Source organism: Phragmites australis, chromosome 4 (genome assembly GCF_958298935.1).
Source record: "Phragmites australis chromosome 4, lpPhrAust1.1, whole genome shotgun sequence".
NCBI lineage: Eukaryota > Viridiplantae > Streptophyta > Magnoliopsida > Poales > Poaceae > Phragmites > Phragmites australis.
Genome location: NC_084924.1, coordinates 3,874,622 through 3,886,035, shown reverse-complemented (window position 1 = coordinate 3,886,035; position 11,414 = coordinate 3,874,622). Strand labels below are relative to the sequence as shown.

Below are 11,414 nucleotides of genomic sequence, written 5' to 3'. Positions count from 1 at the left end.
CCAGTTGGTACTATTTTTTTGGGAGGCACTTGGTTAGCTAGAAATTGATGGTGACCTATCACTTAGGATATGAACAATACTAGATATTTATGATGAGTGTTTAAGTAAAGAGAGCGTTAAGCATATATATATATATAAATATAATTTCTAATGTAAACAAATACTAATATGTTTAAATATAGTTAACTATTTTGTTAATATTAATATAAGCATCGATGCTTAAGTAAATATCTTACTCTCAGTCTAAACACATGAGCCAGTCTAATTAAGAAAAAAAAGTTTTTTATAAGCACCTATTATACATGCTCTTAGCTAGAGGCCTATTAACGGCTCATTGACTATTAGCATGAGAGAGATACGAAACGACGACCGACGACTACCCTACAGGCAAACCGGTATCTTTTTTGGAGTGGTACAAGCAAACCACTTGAAGAGTGGAAGTACTAGCATATCACCTTTAAAAGAAAAGAAAGAAAGAAAGAAAGAAAGAAAACATGTGGGAGCCAAACTGGACCGGCACTTGTGCTTTGGTTGATCGGGTCAAGATGGAACAAATGATTAATACCTAAAACAGATTATGATTGTTCTAAAATTTCCTTTAGATTAATAAAATGGTGCTTAATCACAAGTGGTCAGTCAGATCAATACCTCTGTCACCATGTCATGTTCATCTAGTGAAAAGCTTTTCTCACTGTGCAGCAAGCAGCTGGTCAGCTGCGTGGTGGACGTTGGATTCCCAACTACACCACCGCGTGATCCCCTGATCCGGCGACCGAGCGCCGCGCCCGAGGGGGACCTGGAGGCGAACTGGCGTAGCCATCGTCGTACATGTCCGCCGCCTCTCCTTCCTCCCACCTTCCTCCCGCGTCGCCATTTCAGAGCAGCGCGCCGCGCGCACACGGTATCCTCACGCACAGCCCGTCACATCGCATCCCTCCCCAACCCGACGCCGACTCCTTCAACTCCGCGTCTTCCCTTTGCACGATTGATTGCATCTCTTATCTCCTTGTCCAACTACACGTGGTGTATATTTCTTCTCCCGATCCAAGAAACCGGCCAACCGAGCGAACTCCAAGAAACCATTTTGATCGAGGAGGAGTGGAGGACGAAGGCCACCAGAGCAGAGCAGCCCGATCCAAGAACCAGCCGCCATGAACAACTTGTTCTCTAGCTCATGGAAGCGCGTCGGCGGCGGCGGGGACATCGAGTCCGGCGAGGGCGTGGAGATGTCCGCGCCGCCGGGGGCCGCGGCGGGGGCGAGCCTCGACAAGTTCTTCGATGACGTGGAGTCCATCAAGGACGAGCTCCGCGACCTGGAGCGCATCCAACGCTCGCTCCACGACGCCAACGAGGGGGGCAAGTCGCTGCACGACGCGGCGGCGGTGCGCGAGCTCCGTGCGCGGATGGACGCGGACGTGGGCGCGGCGATTAGGAAGGCCAAGGTGGTGAAGCTCCGGCTGGAGTCGCTGGACCGCGCCAACGCGGCCAATCGGTCGGTGCCCGGGTGTGGGCCGGGATCCTCCACGGATCGCACGCGGACCTCCGTCGTCGCTGGGCTCCGCAAGAAGCTCCGGGACTCGATGGAGGTCTTCTCCTCGCTCCGGTCCCGCATCGCCTCCGAGTACCGCGACACGGTGGCGCGGCGCTACTTCACGGTGACGGGGTCCCAGCCCGACGAGGCGACCCTGGACTCGCTGGCGGAGTCCGGCGAGGGGGAGCTGTTCCTGCAGCGCGCGATCGCGGAGCAGGGCCGCGGGGAGGTGCTGGGCGTGGTGGCCGAGATCCAGGAGCGGCACGGCGCGGTGGCGGAGCTGGAGCGCAGCCTGCTGGAGCTGCAGCAGGTGTTCAACGACATGGCGGTGCTGGTGGCGGCGCAGGGGGAGCAGCTGGACGACATCGAGGGTAACGTCGGGCGCGCGCGCTCCTTCGTCGACCGCGGCCGCGAGCAACTGCAGGTGGCGCGGAAGGACCAGAAGAGCACGCGCAAGTGGACGTGCATCGCGATCCTCATCCTGCTCGTCATCATACTCGTCATCGTCCTGCCCATCGTGCTCAAGAACGTCAACAACAACAAGAACTAGCACCCTATCCTTCTTCGTGATCTGGTTATGTTGTTTGTGGATACACCGGAAGATTATCATTTTTTTTCAACTCATTCTTTTTGCACTAGTTTTCTTTTTTTTTTTCTCTGCCGTTTGTACTATATGGCTAGTTGATCCGATCGACTTGATGGTTATATTTATCGGTGTTTTTTTCCGCTAATCACAGTTGGATTGTGCAATTTTTTTAATAATATTATTTTACTGGAAAATTAAAAAATAATAGCTAAATTAAAAATTTGCAAGAATATGTATATATCGGCACATGGAATATCGACAAATGATTTATACGTGGCAGTAGACTCGGAGGCATGTCGTTATTTCGAAAGCCGAAAGCCTGTCAGTTGTGGGCCCACCTAAAGGGTGGTGCCACGTAGGCAGTTCGTGTAGGGTGATAGTATATCGATATTCGGAATGCCGACACGTCTGTCGGCATTTCGAATGCTGACATGCCTGTCAGTATTTCGAATGTCGACATGCCTTTATATATTTCACGACTGTCGATTCCTCTCCCACGCGTGACCGAGAGAGCGGACGGCGACGAGCAGCGACAGCGAGTGGGCGGTGTAGGGCGTTGTGCTGCGGGAGGCGGTGGGGCAGCGTGCGATGGGTGGAGGCAGGCGGCGGCGGCAGTGAGCAAGCGGGCGGCTTCGGCTGGCGTGCAGCGGCGCCGGTAAGTGTTTTTTTATTTATTTTTAATTAGTTATAATTAGTTACAAATTTAGAGTAGTTATGAAGTAGTCATTGTTAGGAGAATTAGGAGTAGTTATAAAATTAGAAAAAAAAATAGTAGTAGTTAGAAAAATTGTAGGTGATTTAAGAAAAATAATAAAAAATAGTTTGAAATTAGGAATAGTAAGAAAAAATAGGAATACTTATGAAAACAATAGGAAAATAGTTATGGACTACTAGAGAAATGTCTAGTACAGTACATAATTTAGAAAAATAAGGATATAAAATTTAGAGTAGAGTAGAGTAGAAATGGTTTGGAATTAGCTATAGCTAGAAAGTATAGTATAGTTAGTTAGGTGGAATAGTTGATTTTTTTAATTTTGGTAATGTAGAATTAAAATAGGTTATTTTATAGCATTCTGAAAATTGGATATTATTAGATGTATATAATTTTCGTCGATGAAGTAATTGTACATTTGAATTGTTGTGGATTTTCAATAGTCAGACAATATAGACTAGTTTGAAGTTGAATTGTTATGAATATATAATACAAATATTTAATAGTTGTAGGATATTTAGAATAGAAATGAAATAATTATTTTTTACAATAATATATTTAGAATGGTACAGTGTGAATAGAAAGAGTAAATTAGCGGTGATATTTGATGGTTATGTAGAATACAAGTGATGAGGTTGAATAGATTTTATGGTTGTAGCTGTTGTATATTGGTTATAATTATTTAACCTGACTTAGTATAGTATGGTTGTTGAATCAGGTATGTCGACAGTAGTGGGGTTCAGGGTTTTTTATTGCCCTAGATATGTCATGTATTGTGACAGTGAGGTGGATCTGAGTAACTTTCAGTATGTGGACACAGATTTGCATAGTCCAGGAGATATTCGGCGGTCCTAAATGTTAGGATGACTCTATAATCTGCTACAACTTAATCTTGCACATCAGCGGTTGACGCTGAAGGTTCTGATTCTTAGACGTCGAGAAACTGGCTGGTAGTGGGATCTCTTGGAGGTTACATGTTCGAAGCAATGGCGGCAATTAATGTCACTGGGGTTGAGACAGAGTTTTTCTCACCGCATCCTTATACAAGTGAGTGATGTTGCATCGACAGAAGCCAGACCTAGCACCGTAGAAGCTGTTGGTGAAAATATTATCCCTGAGGAGGTGCAGAAGAGTGTGGTTCTGGAGGTACCCCTGCAGACTAATGCACCGATTGAAATATAGACTACAAGAGAAGAACATAATGATAGGGAAGAAAATCGGGCCACGATACGTGTTGATCAGGGAGAGCGGGACGAGGCACTAATGGATCAGGTGGAGGCAAATAATGACAAGTTCCACACATTTGTGGACTCTGGTGCAGGAATTTTGGAAGAATGGACGAATTTTGCATTAGAGAAGTTGACGATGAACGATAGATATGAATCGGCATGGGAGTATGATTCCATTGTGGTGACCAAATGCTAAATGTTTCATGACAAGGTCCATCTACAGCATGTAGTGAAGAGATGGTATTTCTCGGAGAAGAGAGAGTTTAAGATGGTAATATCTAATCCTCGGACATACGATATCAAATGTTTAGCTGGAGGTTGCACTTGGCGAGTTCATGAATTCTTGCTAAGGTGTAACACAGTATGAGTAGCGTCTATTGTTGAGCCGCATACTTACAACTTGAGCCGACCTCTGCACGCGCACAAGAATATGAGCGCTGATTATGTTACAAATGTGATGTACCTAGAGATTATGAAGAAGACTACTATGTCTCCGTTTGGAGTTATGCATACTATCAACACTAGATTTGGGTACGAGATTTCATATGACATGGTATGGAGAGCGAAAACATAAGGTGTTAGAGAAGAGGTTTAACACATATAAGGACTCATACTACAACTTACCTCACCTGCTAGAGGTCATTCAGGGGAGGAACCCAGGCATTTGTATTGCTATTCATGATTTTATCAATTAGGATGGAAATCGAGTCCTTTAGTAGGCATTCTGGTCGTTCGACTGTATGATCGAGGCATTCCGACATTGCCAGCTGGTGATGTGTGTGGACGGGACATTCCTCACATGCAAATGCAGGGGGCAGATACTCACCACTATCGGTGTAAATGGTGAGAACCAGATTATGCCTTTGGCCTTTGCATTCGTCGAACGCGAATTTATGGATAGTTGCATGTGATTCTTGCAGTGGGTTAAGAGAGGTGTTGTTGGTAACAGGCTTAACATGTGTGTACTCCATGATCGTCATGCAGGCTTGCTGAATGCTATCAACACATTGCAGAGTGGTGCGGGCGGGGTATTGTTGTGGCCAGATTTGCATAGTTGTTGGTGCATGCGACATCTCGGAGCAAACTTCTACAAACAATTCAGGAGCAAGAGGTTGATGTATCTTTTTAGCTGTGCAAACATAACCAAAGGAGGAAGTTTGATGCACCGTGGGAACAGCTGGATAAACTAACTGGTAAGCATATGGATGAAGTATTGAAGAAGCCAGTTGTACCAAGAGAGGAGGAGCCCGAGGGCCTAGAGCCTTTACCACATGAGCTACAGAGTGTGACCAAGAGAAGGAAGGGTGGAAGGAGGGTTAAGTGTTTTTCCGACTGGATTAGACACGAACCACTGAAGAAATGGGCACTCATTGTGGATACTGATGGTTCACATTTTGGAATTATGACAACTAACCTCACCGAGATTTATAATTGGGTGATGAAAGGGAATATGTTACTGTTATTGGTGGCAATTATGGTGGGAGTCACTCGTGGAACATAGCGGTATCGCCGAGAGCGTTACAGTAAGATCGCGCTACATATGGGCAACCTGCAAATGGTGTGCACGGAGAAGATTACATCTTACATGGATGAGAAGAGCGGGAAGGGTCAGCCTCACAGAGTTCATAATGTTGGTAACTGTCAGCACGTCTTCGAGGTGACATTGCGTGACAAGAGCGGGCTGAGTATCGGAAGGCAGGACATTACAATGGAATGCAGGTTATGGTCAGCGAACAATAAATGCGAGTGCACATGCAATAAGTCATCACTGATGCATTTGTCTTGCACTCATGTGCTAGCATGTTGCGCGAAGGGTAGCATAGAGTCGGAGTATTTCGTGTCACCGTACTACCGCAAGGAAGCAGTAGAAAGGACTTGGTCCGGTGAGTTGCTTGGGTGGCGGACGGTGAAGGACTTCACGAAGCACCTAAAAATGGTTCGTATTGTATTCCAGATCCAAACAGCAAGATCGACACAAAAGGGGTACACAAGACTCGACGTATCAGGAACGATATGGACTATACTGAGGGAGCATGTGCTCGCAAGGAGTGACTAATATACAGAGATCTGCATTCGAGGGGGCAGTGCGAGCAGTATCCGGTGGACACTCTGGCGTCAGACGAGAATGTTAGACATGTCCCGGTACGCCAGCCAAAGAAGAAGAAAAATCCTTCGAACGAGACTATTATTTGAAGCAATACGTGACTATTTTCATGTTGTATTACTAATTGGATGTCGCTCTATGTTTGTGATATTCGTTTGTCTATGTGTTGAACTCTTGTAATATTCGGACAACATAAGTATGTGTTATAATATTTAGAGCATATTGTATTATGTATTATTTGGAGTTACTAGACAACCTGAGTACGTGATGTTATATTTACATGTTGTATTATATTTTATTCAAAGTACTTGATAACCTTTGTATTTGGTGTAATATTTAGACCCCGTTATAATATCCAATTTTTTAATGTACCCATAATTTGTTGCAGATAATGAGCTGTACTCTATGATATATGAGCTGTAACAGATTTACTTCACTTAACCTTAACAAAACAACAGTTCAGCCATGGATCAACAGATTTACCTTACTTAACCTTCAGAGTAACCAACCATACCAATACCATGGACCAACAACTCATAGGGACACCAGTCACATACACAAAGTTATACATGTCTCAGATGCAAATACAACAATAGAACTAATAGTAACCTCCGCATATATGGACAAGCATCTAATTTGATCTCATGGAATGAGCTGAGTGCACATCTATATCGTGACGAAATGCTGGGCCGCAAAGCATGTAGCTTGGTTTGATCTTCACAGCCTAAGGCAGCCAAGACATGCATGTAGCAACACAGCCATGAATGGCATCCGAATTGCAGAGTGAAATCCGCGATGATGATGGAGCTCCAGCTTCACTCGGTTTGTCAAGTCTCCAGCTCAACTCTGTTGTTAGGCAACGGATCAATGGAACTGGCAAGATGATGCCTTGACCCCAATATTTGGGTATCTTTTCTAGACTTCAGGGATCGGTTAACCGCGGCTTTCCTCTTCAGGCATTTGCCAGCTTCAACAGCTGGTATTGTCAATAGCAAGTGAATGAATCTGAATCTTTCTTTAAGCAGCCGTGTAAATGTGAACATATCCCATGTCTGGAGTCTGGAAAGCTAAATTCTACTGCAAGTTGCTAGCATGTATCTAAACAATTATTTCTGAATTACTGGTACAATAGAAGCATATGCATCATAAGGAAACATCTTGCAAATCTTCACATAAAAGAAGCTCATGCTAGATGCAGGTGGCGAAGTGTGGAATTACCACTGGCAGGCAAGGAGCATCTTTTATTAACCTGACAATCCAAATCCCCAGTCCTCTCCTTTGGATTATTACTGGACCGCACTCCAGGTTCTGAAGGACGAGATGAAGCTTCATCAGAAGCTTTTCTGGGTAACAACTTCAGTCTCGATTTACCTGAAGCAGAACCGGACCGGTTTGACAAGGAGCCACCACCCTCTGAGTTCGACAGGCAGGCCTTCTGGTTCAACGTGTTTGAATGAAGGGTTGGAGTATGCTTTTTAACAGGTTTCGTGTGTGGAGTCTTGGCTACATTTCCCTCAGCTTGCCTAGCTTCATTACCCATGGCACTCCCGTCAGCTGCATAAGTGCCAAGGAACCGACTTTCCCAAGGACGAACAGCCATCCATCTTTCTAGCCAATTCCAGCCCCAGCTGTTCTTGTCAGGTTCAAATGCTGTAGTTTGTCTTGAACTTGCTTGCCACTGCAATAGGAGAAGAAAACAAGTTCAGGTGCCAGGATTTTGAAAGGCTAACCTTGCACCGTGGGTCCCTTTTCTTGCTCTTCCATCAGATGAAGATAATTTCATTTATCACGATTGGATGTGCTTTCCTTCGGCTGGAGGACTGAAGCACAGACTTTTCATTTTCCTTTCAAGTGTTGGTCTCATGTTAGCTACAGAATGAAATTACCGACAAGAGCTGATCAACAGGATCAGAACAGCATGGAAAATTGAACATTTTAACCAGCCTAGCTTGTTCCGAAGAACAACTTCAGTTGTTATCCATGAAAGGAAAACTTGGAATCCAGCAGACCAGCAACAGCAAGCATGCTCTGTGTAGACACTACTACAACAACAACAAAGCCTTTGTCCCAAGCAAGTTGGGATAGGCTAGAGATGAAACCCACAAGATCCAACTAAAAAGACAGCAATTCAGCCAATTACGTAAGACCTAATAGGCTCCAAGGCAAGTTATTTTACAGATATCCAGAAACTGTACATAGGTTAGAATAAGACATTTGGTGCAATACAATATTCCCCCTAATCAATAGTTTAGGACTTCAGGCACCTTATTAATTAAGTAACAGTTTTAGATAAAAGAGTAATTGTTTTAAATAATATCCTGGAGTAAAATGCTAGATAAAGTTACCTGGTGAGTAAGAGCATAGGCCATGGCTCGCTCGCGTTTAGCTGCTGCTTCCTGCCTCTTTAGAAGTTTTGCTTGGATGTCTTCCACAGACCCAATACTATCACACCAGCCATCCTGCAATTTGAGTAAGATGATGATGCAAGTTCGAAAATGAAGCCAATCACTTGACTGGCATGCCAGTTATCCTAACAAAAAGAACAATATGCAATTCTGAAGGATGAAAACTTAGAAAATAGTATCAACAAATATATCAATCGACCAAAACGTTAATAATAGGATGCCTTGTAACCACTATTTGTGCAACTTGCACAGCTCACCTCAATTTCTCGGACATGTGCCTGTGCCTCGTTAATTTGCTCTTGTAAAGTATTTTGGTGATCAGTCTGGTTTTCCAAAGCCACACGAACTCGCCTTGCTCTAACACGTGCTTGAACCCGGACCAAAGCTTGCATACAGCGGAGTGTTATAGCAGCTTGCTTTCTTACTATATGCCCTCTTGCAAGGGCTTGAAGCCTGACCAGTCCTTTTAAAGCTCTGCGTGCTCTCCTAGCCTGAAGAGTGAAGAAGGAATTCAAGTAGTGACTGTAAGGAACTAAACATTTAGATAAAATGATGATGACCATTGCTCAATTCCTTTCCAGAATCTGTGTGTTTTCGAGGTAAAGCAAGCTTGTTTCGCGCATTTTTACAGTTGCATGTGATGTTAAATACTTCAAGAACCAGCTTGTGAACAGTGGAAACAGATTTTATACATGGTTAAGATTTCCATGTTGATCAAGAATTAATTACTGTTTTCCTTTTAAAACAAGAAACACAAACTGCTTTGGTGTTGGCTATAACAAGAAACAAAACCAAATATGCATCACTCACCACTCACCACTCACCAAATAGCTGGGTGATTTGCTTTCACCAAAAACTCAAAATTTATTATTATGATAAATTCATCACCCAATGCTAATGGCTCATTGTGTGTGACGTAGCTGGAGTCAGAACCGTATGCAATTAACAGGGTAAAACAAATATGTGAAACAACCAATATTGAGGTTTTTGAGTATAAGACCGTTCATGCAGGTTTGATCAGATACTTAAGCTGATTAGCATTTTCAGGAGTCAGCACTGGTAATGACTGGATCAGTGATAGAATCAACAGCAACAAAATGTATACATACCAGGAAGGCTCTAAATGCAGTCTGAATAACTGTGGCAGCCCAGATCTCTTTGAGTTCCTCTTCAGTTTGAGGTAATGGCTCATGAAGTGAACTGCAAGTGGGTTCCAAGCATGAAGGTAAATCAGAATCACCTTCTGGTGGACCACTTTCATTAGTGAAGTCTTCTTGTGCAACAAGGTTATTGTCATCTTGGGAGTGCTGATTCTGGCAGTGAAATTGATCTGTGGCATCAGGTTTATGCAGTTCTTCCTGTTGGCAAGTCAGAAGCAAACAATACAATGCTCATAACTGGCTAGTAAGGAATATGTGGTACCAAAATATAGTCTCCATGTTTTTATCATCAGGCATGGTATGGCGGTACTATGTTATATATATCCACCATTTTGTTTCCGGTTGTATATCAACAGAGCATTTTCTGTGCTCGAAATTCGAATGAGATGGAATGGTATCATTCTTGCATACTTATACGGTAAGTACTTATGCAGACTTCGAACCAAAGAGGTGACCAATTGCCAACAGATATGCTCTCTGCGGTGATTTTCAAACTTATGCACATCAAAGCGCAAAGAATTACCGAGTGCAAACTTAATTCAGTAAAGAACAGGTCATCTACATTGATCATTACAACTAGGAGTTGTCATGACATGATTAAGAAGCACTATTGATACATTTCCCCCATTTTTCTGCTGGTAAATTATTGGTGACTTAACACAACTATGACCCTTGCTCAATCCACATCAGTTGTACCCAATAAGTAACACCAATGCACCCAACTACCAACTTCAGAACCAGGATTGGCCAAAATTGGAGAACATTAATTGAACGAGTCCGTACCATTCGTCCAACATATGCATCCTCCTTACGATGCTGCTGCTGCTGCCTCTCCACTTTCCTCAGCCCAACCAACGACTTGAGCCACCGCGCCGAGATCCCCATCGCGCCGCCGCGTCGCCCACGTCAACTTCAACAACCTAAAGGCGCAGACTTTCCAATCCCCATCAGCGGCCGCACGGATACACAGAGCGCAAACTGTGCAATCTCACATGAAAAGGAGGAGGAAGAAGAAGAATTAAAAGCGCAAAGAAAACAATGGGCCGAAAAAAGCGCGTCACCAGATCACGGCCACCTGAAGCCGCCCGAGACTGGGGTCGCCTCGCCGGCCAATGGGCGACGCCGTTTTTGCAAAGATTCCGGAGGCTCGGGGTCCAGGCGGTGAGCGATCCGGGGAAGAGGGAGGGAGGGATCAAGGAGGGGTGGGCTCAAAGCAAGCACTAGTAGACGCAGTGGTGGTGACACCTCACGGCCATTACAGCCGTTGCAGGCGCTGCTACTGTGCGCTCCTGCGTGCGCATTATTGCACTCGCTGCTGCACTCGCTGCTGCTTGCAATCTCGCAGCCGTTGATTTGTGGCACAGCGGCAACGCAGGAAGGGAGGAGCGAGAATAAGAGAACGGGGCTGCTAGCGGCCGACGCAGGAAAAATAATATCGGTAACATTGGAATAACGGTTTGTGACATCAAAAGATATACATCAAAATAACATTATGTATGTATTTGATCTACGAGAAAGATTTTCACCACAATATTATGGATTGTTTCATGCAATATTTTCATACAAAATCTATATTGTGTAGAATTAGATATAACATATGAAAATAACTATGACAACAAATTTTCATATCGTCCGAAATATTAAATTTGAACATATGAAATATTGAAGATATAAAAATATAATAATT

The 11,414-nt window shown here is 44.2% G+C and overlaps 2 protein-coding genes across 5 annotated transcripts; one reads left to right on the top strand and one right to left on the bottom strand.

Moving 5' to 3' along the window:
- Positions 1–656: 656 nt before the first annotated feature.
- Positions 657–2,262, top strand: LOC133915294 (syntaxin-121-like). Its single transcript, XM_062358403.1, has one exon. It carries the CDS (start codon positions 1,152–1,154, stop codon positions 2,079–2,081), a length of 930 nt encoding a protein of 309 aa, XP_062214387.1. The 5' UTR covers positions 657–1,151; the 3' UTR covers positions 2,082–2,262.
- A 4,311-nt stretch (positions 2,263–6,573) lies between these two features.
- On the bottom strand, positions 6,574–11,105 carry LOC133915292 (protein IQ-DOMAIN 5-like). 4 transcript variants are annotated; one of them, XM_062358399.1, is made up of 7 exons: positions 10,789–11,105; positions 10,511–10,647; positions 9,677–9,925; positions 8,825–9,058; positions 8,508–8,621; positions 7,381–7,840; positions 6,574–7,138 (listed from the first exon to the last, which is right to left on the bottom strand). In XM_062358399.1, exons 2-7 carry the CDS (start codon positions 10,610–10,612, stop codon positions 6,990–6,992), a joined length of 1,308 nt encoding a protein of 435 aa, XP_062214383.1. In that variant the 5' UTR covers positions 10,613–10,647; positions 10,789–11,105; the 3' UTR covers positions 6,574–6,989. The 4 variants fall into 4 exon arrangements, with proteins under 4 accessions (XP_062214383.1, XP_062214384.1, XP_062214382.1 ...); XM_062358400.1 differs by having other exon boundaries at positions 10,511–10,705; positions 10,803–11,105; XM_062358398.1 differs by having other exon boundaries at positions 10,511–11,105.
- Positions 11,106–11,414: the final 309 nt, after the last annotated feature.

Coding starts and splice junctions, on each gene's coding strand:
- LOC133915294 (XM_062358403.1), top strand. CDS start 1,152: ATGAACAACTTGTTCTCTAGCTCATGGAAGCGCGTCGGCGGCGGCGGG.
- LOC133915292 (XM_062358398.1), bottom strand. CDS start 10,612: ATGGGGATCTCGGCGCGGTGGCTCAAGTCGTTGGTTGGGCTGAGGAAA. Junction 9,926..10,510: donor ATGCATATGTTGGACGAATG/GTACGGACTCGT, acceptor ACTTGCCAACAG/GAAGAACTGCATAAACCTGA. Junction 7,139..7,380: donor ATGCTCCTTGCCTGCCAGTG/GTAATTCCACAC, acceptor TGACAATACCAG/CTGTTGAAGCTGGCAAATGC.